Source organism: Dipodomys merriami, unplaced genomic scaffold (genome assembly GCF_024711535.1).
Source record: "Dipodomys merriami isolate MVZ:Mamm:240054 unplaced genomic scaffold, mDipMer1.0.p SCAF_1, whole genome shotgun sequence".
In the NCBI taxonomy this organism is placed as follows: Eukaryota; Metazoa; Chordata; class Mammalia; order Rodentia; family Heteromyidae; genus Dipodomys; species Dipodomys merriami.
Genome location: NW_027202270.1, coordinates 25,181,596 through 25,201,502, shown reverse-complemented (window position 1 = coordinate 25,201,502; position 19,907 = coordinate 25,181,596). Strand labels below are relative to the sequence as shown.

Genomic DNA, 19,907 nt, shown 5'->3' with positions numbered 1-19,907 from the left:
ATTATAAATACACTAAAAACAGTAGTGACAAAGATAAAACCTCTTGTGTCCCTATCTTGGGGTTCACTTTGCTTAGCATCATCTTTTTTTTTTTTTTTGGGTCCAGTTGTGGGGCCTGAACTCTGGGCCTGGGCGCTGTCCTTCAGCTCTTCAGCTCAAGGCTAGCACTCTACCACTTGAGCCACAGCGCCACTTCTGGCTTTTTTTCTTTTTGCTTATGTGGTGCTGAGGAATTGAACCCAGGGCCTTAGGCATGCAAGGCAAGCACTCTACCACTGAGCCAACTTCCCAGCCCCTAGCATCATCTTATATAGTCATATGTACATAGCTTTTGACCTTTTCTGCTTGTCTAATAAGGTTATCCTAGACATATTCTAGTTATTGCAAATAAAGGAAACCATGGGACCTGGCTTACTTCACTTAATATAATATTTTTTTCCAAGTCTTTCCATTTCCTAATATATGTGGCGATGTTATTCTTTCTGATGGAGGCATAGAATTCCATTGTATCTCTCTCTCTCTCTCTTTCTCTCTCTCTCTCTCTCTCTCTCTCTCCATATATATATATATGTATATGTATATGTATATATATATATATACCACATTTTTTGACAATGCTTTGAGAAGTCAGTTTAGTTAAGGAAAGTTCAAATTACTGAGACAGTATGATTCTGCACGTGTCTTGTGGGAATTCTGAATGTGTGTGTGTGTGTGTGTGTGTGTATGTGTGTCTCAGTATTAAAACAAAAAGGATCACTCAGAGTAGCTTACTTAGTTCATAGATGGGCAAACCAAAGCCCAGAGATGTTGAATATTTTGTTCGGATTTTATTGGTAATGTTTTGGTAGGTAGAGCTACATATTGGGAGACAATAGTTGTCTCTAATTAGTCAAATTTGTTAAAAAGTCCTCACATTTTTTTCTTAAGGCTTATCAGGTAAATTTAACTTATCCTATAATACTGAATTTTGGGTCTGATAAGACTATCCCAGATGGCTTACTATCAAAGCTCACTTTTAAGAATATTAGAAAATAAAGTAATAAAAACTTGGGTGGTAGCTTTAAAAAAAAGATGATGTCAATGTTAGTGTTTTGTCTATTTCTACAGCTGGACTCAGATGGCACTGTTACTATAGAGGAGCAGATTGTTCTGGTGATGAAGGCGAAGGTTCAATGTGAGCTCAACATCACAGCTCAGCGCCAGGAAGGAGGTAAAGATGCTGAAGAAACTTGCTCCTACCCAAGTCCTCACAGAGATTACAAGCTTCTCTCCCTACACAGTGCCAGGGAGATAGAGACTCATCAGTCATGTCCTGTTTTAATGAAAGATATAAGCACAGCAATGCTTTCCCCCTCTCTCCGCATGTCTCTTTTTGTGTGGATTTAATAGTTTACTTTTTTGTCATCATTTATATTTTTCTTTTAATTTTATGTTATTGTAAAGATGCCGTACAGAGGGGTTACAGTTACACGAGTAAGGTAATGAGTGTGTTTCTTGTTGAGCATTGTTACCCCCTCCTTTGTTATTCTCCCACTATCCTTTTTCTCCCACACCTCCCTCACTCCTTCTTCAGTCCCGAAGTTGTAAAGTTCATTTCCAACATAGTGTCTTGTGTCGTTGCAATGGGTCATCCTGTGTCCTTATTTCAGCATTTTGTTATTCTCCTTCCCCACCCCAAATTAGATAAATGGATATAAAAGATGCAGGGTACTAAAATCAAGTACAGTGACAACAGGGGACATACCGTAGGGGGAAGAACATACAAACAAAACAAAAACATCACATAGTACATTAAAACAACAACAACAAAGAAAGACTTCTTGTGTCCATATCTTGGGGTTCATTTAGCTTAGCATCATGTTATATGATCATATGTACATAGCTTTTGAGCTCTGCTCATCTAATAAAATTATCCTAGACTTATACTAATTATTGCAAATGAGGAAAACCATGGGACCTATATTTCTTCACTTCACTTAATATGATTTTTTCCAAGTTGCTGTCATTCTTTCTGATGGAAGCATATAATTCATATGTGTGTGTATATCTATATCTATATCTATATATATCACATTTTCTTGATCCATTCATCATTTGGGTTGGTTTCATGATGTGGTGATAAACATAGTTGTGCTGATAGCTTTAGTATGGTCTTGTTTGTGATTGTTTGGGTAAGAGCCCAAAAGTGGGATTTCTGGGTTTTAGGGGAGCTTTCTGTGGAGTCTTTTGAGGAAACTTCATATTGCTTTCCAGAGTGGTTGAACAAGTTTACACTCCCACCAACAATGCAGTAGCATTCCCTTCTGTCCACATCCCCTCCAGCATCTGTTGTTATTAGGGTTTTTGATTATAACCATTCTAACTGGGTGATGTGGAATCTCAATGTTGTTTTTATTTGCATTTCTTTTATGGCTACATACAAGAGGTTTTTGATTTGTACCTTTTGTATGTAAGTTTATCTGATTTGGGAGAGTAAAGGGAAGAACAGAAAAGGTAGGTCAAAGGGTGAACCAATCCAGCAGTGAAACCCACTAAACACTATGTTGGAAATGAATTATACAGCTAGCAGGGAGGGAAGTCAGGAGGGAAAAACCAAACCTGAAGGAGGGGGTGAGACTGTTCAAAAGGAAATGTACTCATGACCTGACTTATGTAACTGTACCTCCTCTGTTCATCACTTTTCCAAAAAAATTTTAAAATAATGTAAAAGAAATTAAACATGAAAGAATAAATTAGCTGGATGTATAAACTTATGCAACATCTAGAGTTTGTGATATCTGAATCCAGTGCAACATTTTTTTTTTTGTGGATGAATGAACAGTAAAAGGGAAACACGTTCTTTAGGATAGAATTAAATACGATCAAATTCTAGCCTATCTTTCAATGAAAATGATGTTTAATATATGTAAATTGGTCCAAATTTTCCACTTAAAATTGTAAAAACTGGGATAATATTGAATTTACTGGCTAGTTTTAAAAAAATTCATTATTAAATGCTCTTAAAATTGAGAGACCTATTTAGGAGTGAACTGGTATATTGCCTGTCTTTTATTTTAAAATAAAATAAAATAAATACTTTAAGATATTGTAAATAGGGGGCTGGGAAGGTGGCTCAGGGGTAGAGTGCTTGCCTTGCATGCCTGAGGCCCTGGGTTCGATTCCTCAGCACCACATAAGCAAAAAAGAAAAAAAAGCCAGAAGTGGCACTGTGGCTCAAGTGGTAGAGTGCTAGCCTTGAGTTGAAGAGCTGAGGGACAGCACCCAGGCCAAGAGTTCAGGCCTCACAATTGGAACCCCCGCCCCCCCAAAAAAAGAAATCTAATTTGGCTGGGAAGGTGGCTCAGTGGTAGAGCGCTTGCCTTGCATGCCTGAGGCCCTGGGTTCGATTCCTCAGCACCACATAAGCAAAAAGAAAAAAGCCAGAAGTGGCGCTGTGGCTCAAGTGGTAGAGTGCTAGCCTTGAGCTGAAGAGCTGAGGGACAGTGCCCAGGCCCAGAGTTCAGGCCCCATGACCGGACCCAAAAAAAAAAAAAGATATTGTAAATAGCACTGTCAATTTTGAGCATGAAATATTGTTTTATTGCTGAAAAAATTAAAAAATATTTTTATTATTTTGAAGTAGTTGTACAAATGAGTTGCCATTTAACAAAGCAGCCTATGAATTGGGTGCATCTGGATCAGTTTCACTCCTTTCAACATTCTCACTCATTGCTCACAACCCACCCCTTTCCTCACTTTTCTTAATTTAGTAGGATATGTATTGAATTTTTTTGCATTTTAATAAAGCATTGTGTATACAATGCGTTTTGATCTGTGTCACCTCCTTCAGCATTTTCTCCTTCTTTGACCCACCTCTTCCTTTGTTTTCCTTTTTTTTATTGTGAGAATACTGTACAGAGGAGTTAGAATTAATTTTTTTGGTATATGTAATGAATTCTTGTTTGAATTCTCCCCTCCTTTTCCCTTTCATTTGCTTACCCTTTCCCCCGGGCCCGTTTTCTAGTACTTACTTGTTGAGCTTTGACTTATTCTTTTTAAAGAATTACACTATTTGAGCTCTAAGAACTTAAAAATTTTCCCAATGTTAATGAGAGAAATATGAGTACCTAGTTTATAAAAATATTCAAGTATTTAAAAACAAAAACTAAAAATTTATTTATCCTGCATCTAGTTCTAGGTATGCTTATATCTTGTTCTGCATAACTGAAGAGCTGAAAGAAGAAAAAACCAGATTCTTGAATTTTTGGATTGTTCTGTGTAAATATCATGGTTGAACAAGCTTCAGTAATAATTAATGTTCCTGGCACATTCGAAGGATTGCAGAGTTATAATTAATGGTGTTAATTTATAAAGGGGAGAGTGATGAATCATTAGGCAATTAATTAGTTTCTTGCCAAATAAGGAAAGTATTTACTCACAGGATTATCAAGGCGACTATAGTAATTAAGAGCCCTGTAGTTTCTGTCTGAGGTCATGGCTTTTCAATCTTTTCAACCCTCTGTGAATATTTGTCATTCTTGTTGTCAAAGAGCCGCCAGAGAAAGGAACATGACATACAAAAATTTCACTTCAGGATTAATTTTCTGAACTTTGAGAGATATATTTGTGCATGTACACATGGCGGGGGTGTGTGTGACATTGTGTAGACAAATGCCCCTTTTGGAGCATGAGGAAAAAATCATTTTCATAGCAGCTTCAAAACTAATTATAGAACTAATTGACCTTTGGATTTTACAGTTTTAGGAAGACCTTATCCCATTATATGACAACTCTTGCTGCCAACAATACATATATTGCAACATACATTGTAGAGGGCCAACTAGACAGGAAAACAGACATGTGTGTGAGTCCAATTCACATGGAGGGTGGGCTACAATGCATTGTGAGCTGGCGCCCCAGCTTAAAGAAAGCTGCTGGCAGTGGACAGGCATCTCCATTGCACATGCCCCACGAACCGCCCCCCCCCCCCCCCCCGGGTTCTATGGCCCAGACAACATGTGTATTGCATGTGTTGCAAGACACCCTGTTTCTGGGAGGGAATAGAATAGAGTTTGGTCTGGCCTAGCCAGTTTCCTTGCTTATCTCAAAATGTTACATTCTCAACACATTTTCTTGTGAATCTTGAGAACGACCAAGCAAAAAGGGTGGGGACAAGTGGGTGGTTCCATTGCCACATAGAGAAGATCTGCAGAGGAATAACAAGAGTTCTCTTAGCTCACATGATCACAGTTATGTTGGCAACAACTGACTAAGAGGGTGCCCTAGAGGCTATCAGAGACTCGAGGGCCTCCGTTCATCTTGGTAGGGCTGGAGTTCATTGGGACTTTGAGATGAATGATAGACTCCCCAAATTTATTGACATTATTGGCAAAAAGATACATCTGCATTTTGTACCTGTTTTGTGTGTCAGGTTCTTTGGCAGCAGTTCTTATAGTAGTTACTTCCTGATGGAGCTACTGTTGTGAGACTTGAGAGAGCTGTAACATAGTTGCTCAGTGGTTTCCAATGTGCTGTAAATGTGGATTGCTGTAACTGCTATTGCTAGCATATTAGAATAATTGGGATATATTAACTTGCTTTATTTGTGTGCTTTTGTTGGTACTGGGGTTTGGATACGGTGCTCTGTGCTTGCCAGGCTGGCCTTCTACCACATGAGCCATACTTTCTAAAGCTTTGCTTTACAAAATTAAAACATTCAAATCACTGCTAGAAGTATGGCTCGTGTGGTAGAGCCACATGGGTCTTTCTTCAGAGACCCATTCAGGCTGATGAATTTTGAAATACTCGCCTCCAATCTATGCCATTTTAGTTTCAAACAGTTATGGTGGTTTTACTTTTTTTTGGCCATTCGTCTGAAATGTATTTTGAATACCTTTATTCTCTACTTTTCTCTATTGTTTTCTCATTGTTCTTATTTTCTTTTTTCCTCATCAGAAGGTAATTGCTTTCCTGAGTGGGATGGACTCATCTGCTGGCCCAGAGGGACGGTGGGGAAAATGTCTGCGGTGCCATGTCCTCCTTACATTTATGACTTCAATCATAAAGGTATTGAATTTTACTTAAATTGAAATGGAAAGTTTGCGATATTCCTTCCTTTCTTTCTTCCCTTTTTCATTTTTTATTTTTGTGATAGATTCCAGTGGAACTGAGCTACCTCGGCCTCTTTTTATGTCTTACAGGAGTTGCTTTACGACATTGTACTCCCAATGGAACATGGGATTTTATGCATAGCTCAAATAAAACATGGGCTAATTATTCAGACTGCTTTCTGCAGCCAGATATCAATGTAGGCAAGGTAATGATATTTTTCATGTTTGTGAATCCCTACAGGGAAGCAGGATGATGATTCTATGTAGTTTTTGATTGCTAACCATTAATGCCTTTGCTGTATGATGCAAAGATCATAATAGATAAAGCAATGATAGACTTTTTCAGATGCCTGTGAAATATACTGGTGATATTTTCCTTAGTTCAGAGATACCTGGCTAAGAGACCTACATATATGCTTATAAAAATAACATTTTGTATTTATTTCAAGTTATTAATAGTTTACATTATCTTATTATACATTATGTATAAACCCAAATAGATTCAATTTTAGTGATCTGTGAGTGACTAAATTATCTATATTCTTGCATGGTTTTATCATTTGGAAGAAGCCCTTCCACTTTCTAAGATTTACCAGTAGATAATTTCATTAGTACACGATAGATTAGAATTGTAGAATTAAAGAAGAGCAAGGGGCATCATATGAGTTTTCTGGCACAGTACCTTTATTTCACAGAGGTGAATCAATTGAGAATTAGAAGTGGATGGTCCAAGTGACCAAGTGACATTGCTGGCTCAAAGCAGAGTCTGGAGCAAAGCCCTGATGTCCTAACTGCTCATAAGTGGTGTTTGTAATATAGTGATCATATGTATACTTTAAAAGCTACAACAGGTACTGTTAAGTTCTTTTTTAGATAGTTAAAAAGTTCTGTTGAAATTTATATCACATGGACCTGATAAGTAAAAGTGTGTGGTAATATGTACATGTAATAATGCTGGCGGGATCAGAGGGAAACTAGGAGGAGGACACAGAAACAGCGGGAAACGGGAAAACATATAACAGTGGGACCCATCAGCTGCACTGGTCATTGATCAAAACGAACTAAATAACTCAATGGTAGCAATGGGAGGGAGGGTATAAGTGGGAAAGAGGAAACAGCTGACACTAAGCAAAAGGAAAGAAATGTACATATCACCCGATGTGGAAGAAATAACTGTATTGTCAAAGCTCAAGAACTCATAAACTTTATAGACCACGATAAAGACAATTTGCCCCATGAAGGTTAGAGTGTGTTTGTGACTTTAAATTTCACAATACTGTGAAATTTATGTAATCACTTAATCACAATAAGAAAATTGTTAAAAAAATTAACATGAAAAAAATAATGCTGGAGGAAGCAGGATGCTGGTGACTCATGCCTATAATCCTAGCTATTCAGGAGGCTGAGATCTGAGGATCCCAGTTCAAAGCCAGCCTGGGCAGGAAAGTCCTTGAAACTGTTATATCCAATAAACCACCCCAAAACCAGAAGTGGCGCTGTGGCTCAAGTGGTAGAGCACTTACCTTGAGCTGAGGAGCTGAGGGACAGCACCCAAGCCGAGTTCAAGCCCCATGATTGGCACCCCCCCCAAAAAAAAAGAAGAAAGAAAATAATAATGCTGGAGAGAAAATGGTAATTTGGTAAATAAATAATTTATATGAAAACCCTGAAGACAGTTCATTACACAGAGACTTTCCCCAAATTAGACATTTTTTTAAATTTTATTTTTTTGTAAAGATGCTGTACAGAGGGGTTACAGTTAACTAGTAAGGCAATGAGTACATTTCTTTCGAGGACTGTTACCCCTTGTTCTCTTGGGAGAACAAGACATTTTTTTCCTATACCTACTGATTTTTGGAGAAAGTAGGAAAAAGAACAGTAGGGGTAGAAGTGTTTGTGTATAAATAGAACTTTCATAACATCTTTGAGGAAGTGCTACCACTTGAATGAGCTCTGTGGTAATTTGTTGAAAGACCTTTAGTTTTGTATTTCAAGGCTGGAAGTTTTTAGGTAAAAGTTGTCAATAAGACGAGATGGTTATATATTTTATGTTACAACTGATGCCAACATTGAGTTAATAGAAAATCCTTCACACTGATTTTAGTCTCCTTGACAGCAAGAAACATTCATTGGTCATAGAAGTCATGTTTTAATTCAAAGCCTACAAAATGATTTGAGTTACTCTGAAAAAAAAAGATGAATAAACTTTCGCTGATATTTAGTTAATTATGTAGTAATCTTTATTTGTGCATTGCATGATGACACATGCTAAGTTTTGAAAGGGTCATTATATTAAATCATGTGTATAGAACCCAAACTTTATAAGCATTCCTAGTAATTGCTATGCAAATAACTAACAATGGTTGATAAAACCTAAGACATGCAGTATTTTATATCAAAATGATTCAAACTGTGAAGAATTTTGTTAGCATAAATTAATTTAGCTCCATGAAAAATATGGAGTATTTTCTTTTGTTTATGACTGTTAAGAAGTAATTTGAGAAGACTTAGGGAAAGCAAATGTCTTCTAATAAGAGAACTAGATGTTCCCTGAAGTGTTGATATACTGTAGGATAAAATATTGCTTATTTATGAGACATAAATGATTAATGGTTGAAATAAAATTATTTATTATAAGAAGTAAGAAGCTAAAAAAGCATGTATTGGGGACAAATGCCATTTTATATATATATATATATATATATATATATATATAAAACATCTTTACTGGGGAAATAAGATTAAGATATTTTTATGTAATTATAATTTTTTTCTTTCAACAATTTCTATATCATTGGCTTGGCAAAATGGAGTGATTATTTTAGATAAGAAGAAAGGAAGGAGCTGTAATGATAGGACACAAGTTTATTATATTCCCTAGAATATAGTATATAAAAGTAACAAAATACGAATAAATTACTCAAGGAAATGAAAAACTTGCACATTGAAAACAGTATGTTCATAAAAGAGTGGGAAGGACTAAGTAAGTGGCAAGAGATAAAGTGTCCCTGGATAGAAAGAAATATTGTTGAAATGTCCATATGACCGAAAGTGACTTACAGATTCAAGTAGTCCCTGTACAAATGCCAATGATAGAAATAGAAGAAATAGCTCTACTATTTGAATGAAACCCCAAGAGATCTTGAATTCTAAGATGTCCAAGAACATTCTAGAAGAATATGAGGTATGTGAACAGCAACAGAAATGGGAGGGGTGGATATGTAGAGGTGGGTGATGGGCAGCTTTTTAACTAGCAAAGGACACAAATGAACTTAGTTTGTCAAAACTGTTAAACTGCTCATATCAGATCTATACATGTGAATTACAGCTCAAAAAAGCTAAAGAGAATCAGAAATATTATGCTCAGAAGGACATTTTCTTTCTTTTTTTTCTTTCTTCTTTTTTTAATTGTGAAAATACCATATAGAGGGGTTACAATTACATGGGCAAGGTAATGAGTACATTTCTTATCAAGCATTGTTGTCTGCTTTGTTTTCCCCTTCCCATCCCTTCCCATCCCCCCTCCCTATACCCCCTCCCCATCCCCCCTACCCCATCCCCCTATCCGCCAACCGCCCCCACCCCGCGCCAAAGTTGTAAAGTTAGTTTTTCAACATAACGTCTTGTACATCTCATTGTTGCAGGGTCCACCTGTATCCCTATTTAAACAATTTGTTTTTTCCCTTCCCCTCCCCAAATTATACCAACATCAAATACAATGAAAACAGGGGTTATACCATGGGGGAAGGACATACAAAGCCACAAAGAAATATCTTATAAATATGTTAGAAGCAATCGCAAGAAAGAAAAAAAAACATTTGAGTCCTTATCTTGGGGTTCATTTCGCTTAACATCAATTTATCTGACCATTTCTGCTTGTCTCAGACATATACTAGTAATTGCAAATAAGGGAAACCATGGGACCTATTTTCTTTGGGCCTGGCTTACTTCACTTAATATAATTTTTTTCCAAGTCTTTCCATTTCCTAACAAATAGATCAATGTCATTCTTTCTGATGGAGGCATAGAATTCCATTGTGTATATATACCACATTTTCTTGACCCATTTATCTACTGAGGGGCATCTGGGTTGGTTCCATATCTTAGGTAAAGACTTACAGAGAAACTTCTCTGAAGAGGAAAGAAGGATGGCCAATAGACACATGAAGAAATGCTCAGCCTCTCTAGCCATAAAAGAAAGGCAAATCAAAATAACATTGAGATTCCACCTCACCCCAGTTAGAATGACTATCATCAAGAACTCTAATAACAACAGATGCTGGAGGGAATATGGCCAAAAGGGAACCCTACTGCATTGTTGGTGGGAATGTAAACTTGTTCAACCACTTTGGAAAGCAGTATGGAGGTTCCTCAAAAGACTCCACATAGAGCTCCCCTATCACCCAGCAATCCCACTTTTGGGCGTTTACCCAAGTGATCACAAACAAGACCATACTAAAGCTACCAGCACAACTATGTTTATTGCAGCATTATTTACCGTAGCTAAGATATGGAACCAACCCAGATGCCCCTCAGTAGATGAATGGATCAAGAAAATGTGGTATTTATACACAATGGATTTCTTTTTTTTTTTAAACCATTGTCCTGGTGAAAATATTCCTATGATATATGTGACTGCCTCTTTCACTTCAGCAAGAATTCTTCGAGAGCCTCTATATCTTATACACCATTGGCTACTCCATTTCCTTTGGCTCCCTGGCTGTGGCTATTCTCACCATTGGTTATTTCAGGTGAGTGACTCCTGTGCACCTTCTCCAGGAAGGGACATGTCCTGATTCCAATGCTTGGAAGACATAGAGGTTGCATAATCAAAATCCCTAGTGATTTTCTCCAACACAGGATATTGATTAAAACTTATTGTTATTATTTTATTTAAAATGTGTTTTTCAGTGACAAATTCAGTATTTTTTTTGTGGCTGATTCCTTAGAAAGCATCCAGGCAGTATGAAACATCTGAGCCAATGCATCTGTATTTCAATATATTTATTTGAAAAGTAATGCAACATAGGGATTAAAACAACAACCTTTCATTCATGATATAAAGACTTGTTTTACTGAACTCAGGGCCTGAGTGCTGCGTCTGTACTTAAGGCTAGTGTTCTGCTACTTGGGCCACAGCTTTACTTCCAGCCTTTCTGGTGGTTAATTGGAGATAAGAGTTTCACAGACTTTACTGCCAAGTCTTGCTTCCAACCATGATCCTCAGAGTAGTTAGGATTACAGGTGTGAGCCACTGGCATCTGGCTTGTTTTACTTGGACAAATGATTTTGGCGCCATTGGACAAAATTTGTTCCAAATGATTTGATCTTGACTGACTTTGGAGTGTGAGTTGACCCAGTATAAACTTATTTCCAACTCCATTAATATAATCTAAACACAAATTTTGAGCTTCAACCTAGAGATCTCTCAGAGTACCTCTTGAAGTTGTATTATAGTCTCATGATGCTTGTAGTTAGTTTGTGATTCCAATAGTTTACAAAAGAAGTAGTGCACTGTGTGAGAAGTGCTATAAAATATGCATAGTAATTTGAGAAAACGGACGGGGACTTCTAGACAAAGAAAGGAAATATGAAGTGACACCTGCATATAAATAGGATGTGGTTAGGAAAAGGCATGGGGAAAAGTTTTCCTAATAAGATCAAGGAAAGCCATGGAGTATTTGAAGATTTAGATTTATGACAGGCACTTTTGACTAAGCACAGTCAAAAGAAGCAATAAAATATCAAAAAAAATGCAAACTCTGAAGTTTTAAATTGCTGCACACATGGTGCCCAGCTTGGTTGCTACCGAGGAGCTTTTGGCCTGGTTTGGATCTCTGTTGTGTTTAATCATTGTGGGAGCTGCTAAGTCTTTCCTTGTCCTGATTTTGTGAGAATCTGGCTCCCCCAAAACAAATGGTATCCCCAAAGCAAGGTAAAGTGAATGTGTTTTTAAGTGACAAAGTGAAAGTTTTAGATTGGTTAAAAGTTAGAAGTCTTTAGTGGAAGTGAGCCCTTGGTAAAGGAAAAGTGAATCAAGGATCTGTCTTTGAAAGCAAGAAACTTCCCAGAACTCATTCCATTATACCAAGCACAGTTGATTGTTTAGGATAATAGACAAATCTGCCAGGAAAAGAAAAGTAACTAAAATTTCAAGAGGATACAATTGTCTTAGTAATAATTCTTCCTCTTACATAATAAGTTACTGCAGCACTTAACTATAGATTCTTTGCTATTGCTATGCAGTTACTTTCTGTACAGTTGATAGAATCTATAGCTAAAGGCAATATAAAAATTCCAGATCTTTTGCTTTACAAACCAAATCAGTTTTTATTAGGATAATAGTATCAAACCTCTGGGAAATCAAAATGTATACTCTAACAGTAATACATACAGTAGATAATTTCCATGTAAATATAATATCTTATCTAGCTATATATTGCTTTCTTATGGAGATATTCCCAGTGAAGAATCAATAAATGAGGAGGACCATCTGGGCATAATTATGTTTCATAACAAATTAATAATGTAATAATTTCTAACAATTTTGCTGATTCTCATTTGAACTTCCCCCACTATACAAAGTACACAAACATTGGGGAATTAATATCCAGAATTATCTTTGGTGAGCCAGTGATTTGAAGGGGACCTGAGAAGGGATTTCGATATTTGGAAAATGTTCTGTCCTTAGTCAGTATTGTGATTATGTAAATACATTCACCTGGTAACATTCATGTATGGTTTTGTCCATTTTTCTTCTGTGTCTGCTACACATTATAAAAAGTATACAGTATCAGTCAAAACACACACGGAGTCTAGTTAGTATCACTTGAATAATACGTATCTTTAAGGAAGAGTATACAAACTATAAAATCAGAGAAAATAAATTATACATATAAAAATTTATTATGCAAATTATAAAATAATAGAAAATATTTGGATTCGAAGTGTTCAATTACTTCTTTAGGCTTGAGTGTTTTGTTCTTCTGGAAGAAAGATCACACATTCATGTATTTAATATACAGGAAAGTTGTACGTTTAAGTTCTGAGCTTTCTAACAACCCCTTTGGTCATGTTCTGTAATATAACCTTGTTATTAAAAAAAATAAACTTTGGGAGGAGGTGGTATTTCTAGAGTTAGTCGTACTGGATCTACCCCTCACTTAAGTATGCTTCCTTGCTCTCAAATATTATAGGAAATAAAATTGTTAATATACTACCAGGGTATTTTACTTGTAATTATGCAGAATATATTAAAACATACGAGGAAGAAAAATAGTTAATATGCGGCCAGAACATTTTATTTTTAACTATACAGAATGTACTAAAGACATGGAATTTCCAGTTTTAATAATGTTTACCTCCTTTTTATATGGTTCTCCCTTAAGTAACTTATCCCTTTAATATATAGTATCATGCAACACTTCAGTATAATAGAGCACAGTGCTTCAGGGATGGATACATGTGCTGGCAGACCAAGATACTTTTGACTCCTTTTTTTTTGGTCTGGTCATGGGGCCTGAACTATGGGCCTGGGCGCCTTCCCTCAGCTCTTCAGCTCAAGGCTAGCGCTCTACCACTTGAGCCACAGCACCACTTCCGGCTTTTTTCTTTTTGCTTATGTGGTGCTGAGGAATCGAACCCAGGGCCTCATGCATGCAAGGCAAGCGCTCTACCACTGAGCCACCTTCCCAGCCCCCCAAGATACTTTTGAAAACTTGTTTTTGGTACATTTGAAGCTAATCTTCAAAAAGTTGTAGTTCAGTTTTAGGTCCCAGATGTTTTTATTGGATACATAATAATAGAACTCTGCCTTTGAGCTTACCATAATTTTTTGTTTTTTCTTTCATGAGGAGCAGTTTGGGTTCATTGAGGAATTTCATTTCCCCATCTCTAATTTTATCCAACTGTAAATAGTAAATATCTTCTCTGCACAGACGGTTGCATTGTACTAGAAACTACATCCATCTGCACTTGTTTGTGTCTTTCATGCTGAGAGCTGTAAGCATCTTTGTCAAGGACAGAGTGGCTCAGGCTCACTTGGGAGTGGAGGAGCTGCAGTCCTTGGTGATGCAGAGTGACCTACAGAATCCCATGGGAGCTCCTGCTGTGGACAAGTCACAGTATGTAAGTGTTCCCACCTTTTCTCTCACTGCTGATTTGAGTGACATTACAAGTAAGCAAAACCTCACCGTTGGCAACATATTTGTTAACTTGATTAGAGTTGGAGCTGACTGGACTGGATGTTTATTTCTGGGTTTCTGCCCTCTGATGTCTAACTATTCATTTTAGGTGACTAAAAATACTTGGGGGGTTTTCCTCAAAAATATTCTGGATTGAAAACTACAAAAAACCCATATGATTGAGATGGTATTTGTAAACAGACCATAGCAACCCCCATGTGATACTGTTTTCATCAGCAAACCCAAAAGCTTAGAAATGAAAACACCTACAATATTTAATTTCTTGGTGATGCACTCAAAATTTTTGAATCTAAAGTTCTGTGACACTTCATTCTGTTCTTCAAAATGGACCAGTATTAGTTAACATCAGTCAGTTAATCCGATCTTTGGAATAGTGTATCTGAAAATTAGTTACAGTGGACTGATAAAATGCCTAACCTCTTGTGTGTCCTTCTGCCTTTCCCTCTGACTTTGTAATCTCTCCTCGGCCTGTTTACAACCTGGCCTTGGGACTCATTTTACCCAGAAGCATAAAGTAGAAGAGGGAATATACCAGGCAAGGCAAACCTCTATGAATGAGCCCAAACTTAGCCCAGATCAGCAGAACTATCATCTGATGCATAGATCCATATATTAAATGTTTTATATTTTAACTTTTTAACTTTTGAGGCAGTTTGATTTGTTACAATAATACCATGAAAAAGCCCGGAATGGAATAAATTTATAATAGAAATACGGGTTTTTTTTCTTATATGTCCTATTCTTTTATTTAGTTTTATGATTATGTATATGTCTAGACATTAGCTTTTATATATATATATATATATATATATATATATATATATATATATATATATATATATGGTCTAAATAGTTGTACAAATGAGTTGTCATTTAACATAGCAGTTTATGAGCACAATATATCTTGATCAATGTCACCACTTCCGTATCTCTTCTCTACCCGCCTCTTCCCTCACTCTTCTTAATTGAATACAACATACATTGTATTCTTGATTGCCTTCTTCCCCTCTTCTCCTTTTTTTCCATCTCTTTTCCTTTGACCCCACCCCTGCCTCTTTTGAGGACCTATTTGCTGGTGCTTTCTTATGCTGAACTTTGATTTTTGCTTTTCTAAGGTATTACACTGTTTGATATCTCCTTTGAAGCTATCATATTTCAGTGAATATATTTATATACACTTGCATGCCACCCAGTGTATTTACTTATGAGTTACAAGGTAACTCCATCCTTTGTCTCTCTAAGCCTTTAATAGTTGTATGAAGTGGTTTCAATTCCATGTGTCAGATCATGAGTACGATAAGTCTTACTATCATATATACTTCGATAAACAATTATGAAGACAGTGAATTCTTGGGTAACTTCTACAAACTTTTTTTTTTTAAATAGAATTAAATCAGTAGTCTTTAAGAATGTTGTGCTACCTTGGTTCTGGTGTATTCCAACTTTCTTGGCTTTCTTACATACAGGAGACATATAGACTACCAAAAAGAAGCCAAAGAACTGTTTTATAGTTGTCTTGGGTTGGTCTCCAGTCCAAGGGAAGACTTCTAATATGATACCATTCTGGTTTCTCTGTAACAGATTGGGTGCAAGATTGCTGTGGTGATGTTTATTTACTTCTTGGCTACGAACTATTATTGGATCCTGGTGGAAGGTCTCTACCTGCATAACTTAATCTTTGTATCTTTCTTTTCTGACACCAAATACTTGTGGGGCTTCATCCTGATCGGCTGGGGTAAGGCACTGTGTCTTCTTTGAAACTGCTTGTGGATTTGAAGACTTTCCCCTGTGTCCACTGATCATATTCCTGAAGATCCCATTTTTATCATGTCGTGTTTTTCATTGTTCTATTTTGAAATGAAAATCATTTCCTTTTCCTTTTGATGATACTGGAGATTGAACTCAGGGCCACATGGTCACTAGGCAGGCCTATTATTCCTGCTGCCACACCTTCAGCCAAAAGATAGATTTTATAATCTTTCTAGCAACAAACATTTCAAGCTTAATTTCTTATCATTGTTCTTAGGCTACATATGTGTGTATATATATATATATATATATATATATATATATATATAAACTTTTAGTAATTATTTTTTGAAATTTTTATTGTAAAGGTGATGTACAGAGGGGTTACTGTTACATAAGTCAGGTTTTGAGTACATTTGTTTTTGAAGGGTTCCCTCGTTTTCTTCCAGTATTTTCCCTCTCGAACCCTGTCTTCCACAAGTTGCATAATTCATTTTCAACAGTGTCCAATGAGTATCACTGTTCACCCTTTGTCCCACCATTTCTGTGCTTCGCCTTTCCCTCCCCAACTCAGATATAAGACAAAAGTTACAGCATCAAAAACACCAACTAAATGGGAAAAATAGAAAAAAAACAAAAACAAAAACTACAAAAAGCAAAATAAAAAACCTCTTGTTTCCATGTCTTGAATTTCATTTCGATAAGCATCATTTTATATGATCATATGCCCATAGCTATTGAACCTTTCTGATTCTCTTCTTAGGCTAGATAGATTATTGCAAGGATCCTGTGGGAGAAATTCAAGCAAATGCATCTAAGTCATCCACATTTGAACTGCTAAGTCAGTGTTCTGCTTCATCTACAGTTTCTTCCTTGAAATTTTGATTTTGAGTTTCTAAGCTACAATGATACACCTTGGATTCATACTTCTAGATCATATGGCAAGAATAGCAGAAAGAAACGTAGAGCACCATTAATGCCCAAAGAAATATAGGTCCCATGGTTTCCCTTATTTGCAATAACTAGTATATGTCTGGGACAAGCAGAAAAGGTCAGATAAGACAATGTTAAGTGAAATGAACCCCAAGAAAGGGACACAAGTGTTTTTAATGTATTTATAAGATATTACGTGATTTTTTGTTGCTTTCACTATATTTTTTGTTGTTTTCACTATATTTGGTGTTGGTATAATTTGGGGAGGGGGAGGGGAAAAACAAATTGTTTAAATAGGGATACAGGTGGACCCATTGCAACAATGAGATGTACAAGATGCTATGTCGAAAAACGAACTTTACAATTTAGGCCAGGGGTGGGATGGTGGGGGTAGGGAGAAGGGAGTATAGTTGAGAAGGTGGGAAGGAAGGGATGGTAGGGGAAAATCAAAGGAGGAGCCAATAATGCTGGATAAAAAATGTACTCATTACCTTGCTCATGTAACTGTAACCCCTCTGTACAGTATTTTCACAATAAAAACTTATTTAAAAAATACAAAAAACAAAGGAAAAGGTGGCACTGTTCAAAAAGAAATGTACTCATTACCTGATTTATGCAACTATAAGCTTTCTTTACTTCACTTTTACAATTAAAAAAAACAATGACTACAAACTACCATGCTTTTTAGAAGGTGATCATTCAAGTCACCTTTAGCAGGGTTATTTTTGAAAAAGAAGGCAGTCAGTTCACATTTCAAAAATAACAAATCAGTACTGGGTTATTCTATTAGGCAAAACTCATGACAACAGAAAGGTGTTGTTTGCATAGCAACAAGTAAAGGGAACCAAGAATGTAGAGAAGACCAATTACAAATCCCAGTTAATTATTTTAATATTCAAACTACAAGATGACCAATACAGAAAAGGAGTTATCAAAATGGCTCAAGACTAAATTTGAAATATTTTTTCCTCTATTCTAATCAAAAGCTTTTCTGCCTGAATATTGTCTCAACACTTGAAAGCTTGAAATACCCTGCTAATTAATTAATAACCTTTAGGATGACAAAGACTTCTTATACTGTAACACCTCATTTATTATGAAATAGTGGTTGTGAATTAAGTCTTATTTCTGAAGCCAGCTCTTCTGTTTACTTTGTGAATCTCTACATCATTGGCTATGCAAGCACTAAGTTATTTTTTTTCTAACTGATGCAGACATCCTCACCAACTCCTTATTTAGACTATGCAGGCCAATCCAGTCTATCTTTCTACTCCTTCCTTTGATGGTGGTAGTGGGGTTTAAACTCAGGGTCTTGAACTGGATAAGCAGGTGCTTTAACATTTGAGCCATGCCTACAACCTTATTTGCTCTGGTTATTTTTTCTCTGGAATAAGATCTCACAACCTTATTTGCTCTGTTTATCTTTTCTCTGGAACGAGATCTCACTTTGCCCAGGCTGACCTGGGTCCTAATCTTCTTATTTATGCTATCTATCAGAACTAAGATGACAAGCTCACCAGTTGTCAACAGCTTTTTCTGTTGAAATTGGGGTCTTGTGAACTTAAAAAAATTGTTAAGACTGGCCAGAAACTTGATCCTCTTGATCTCAGCCTCCAAAGTAGCTAGAATTATAAGACATGAACCATATAGTTCCTAGCCTAGCCTGTCTTCTTAATTAAAGTTAGGACTCTGTCATATTAAAAGCTAGAAAAGTTATTTTCAAATCTTTATATATATATATATATATATATATTTATTGTAAAGATACTGCACAGAGGCCTTACAGTTACATGAGCAAGGTAATGAGTGCATTTCCTATCGAGCATTGTTATACTCTCCTTTAGTCAAGGTTCCCAGTAAGCATTTCAAACCTCTCCTTACAACTTTTTTAAATTTATAAACAAAAAGTTTGGCATAGTGATTGTAACTGCAATAGGAAAGTATCATTATTAAAATATTCCTGAAGCCACAGCTATCATTTAATAAATAATATACCCAAATCTCTTTGCTCAATAGTTTGTTGATTTCTTAATTTGATACTGAAAGTTACTATTTTACTTCTCCAAATGTATTCTCCAAGTCCTCATAAACATTTTGGCTGTTTTGTAGGGTCCTTTGCTAGCATATTTCATAGTGAATCTAATTTTGTGCTTTCTTTCAATGATATCATTTATTGACTTCATTAATGAAAAAAAACTTGGTTGATTTCTTTATTGCTCATTTGGGCCTGAATGTTAACAGCTGTAAACTTTTTTTTAGCTAGAAATCTGTTACATTATAGAGATATTGAATTATATTTCACTGATTTTGGTGATTCTTAACCACAAATTGGAAGGAAAATTATTTGAAGAGGAATGGATGCCATTTCTGATTTTCACTGAAATTGAAAGTGAATATTTAAAGTGGTATTTTTACCTTTTTTATCACAGAAGAATTTTAGAGGAGTAAAGGCAAGAAATAGTGACTATTTTTTCCCTGTTAACCAAATACATATTCTTTCTCTATCCTAGCATAGGGAACTTTGCTATTGGTTCTATTTTATCCCTTCATGCTCCTAACCTTTTCTGTATTTCACAAGTCTCAGTATTGTTATTCATCCTTATTGAATGGGTGTTTAACCTGGAATCTGTATGGAGAAAGGAATTTTATTAAGTGATGGTGCCTGATATAATTATCATCTAAATAATAATGTCAACTCAAACATGATTAATTGATGTTATTTAGCACATTGTTCAGGAAGTTGCCTGATAAGAAGATTGTTCAGGCATCAGGTGATAGGGATCAGAAAATAACAAACTATAAGCATTGATCAAAAATTCAAGCACTTAAAGGAAGCCAGGACAACAAAGCAGCAAACAGAACCATGTCAAGCCTTTGCTAACCACACTATGAGAAATAGCGATGCCCATTATCACCATGAGACAGTAGCATT

General features: G+C 36.1%; 1 protein-coding gene across 1 annotated transcript in view; it reads left to right on the top strand.

Annotated features, from left to right (window-relative positions):
* The first annotated feature begins 1,116 nt into the window (after positions 1-1,116).
* Positions 1,117-19,907, top strand: part of Pth2r (parathyroid hormone 2 receptor) — a 54,462-nt gene continuing 35,671 nt past the window's right edge. Inside the window, exons 1-6 of the mRNA XM_070028475.1 lie at positions 1,117-1,210; positions 5,935-6,045; positions 6,180-6,295; positions 10,743-10,840; positions 14,027-14,216; positions 15,875-16,028. Coding sequence (XP_069884576.1) covers positions 1,156-1,210; positions 5,935-6,045; positions 6,180-6,295; positions 10,743-10,840; positions 14,027-14,216; positions 15,875-16,028 — 724 coding nt within the window. The 5' untranslated portion in view covers positions 1,117-1,155. The remainder of the gene's footprint in view (positions 1,211-5,934; positions 6,046-6,179; positions 6,296-10,742; positions 10,841-14,026; positions 14,217-15,874; positions 16,029-19,907) is intronic.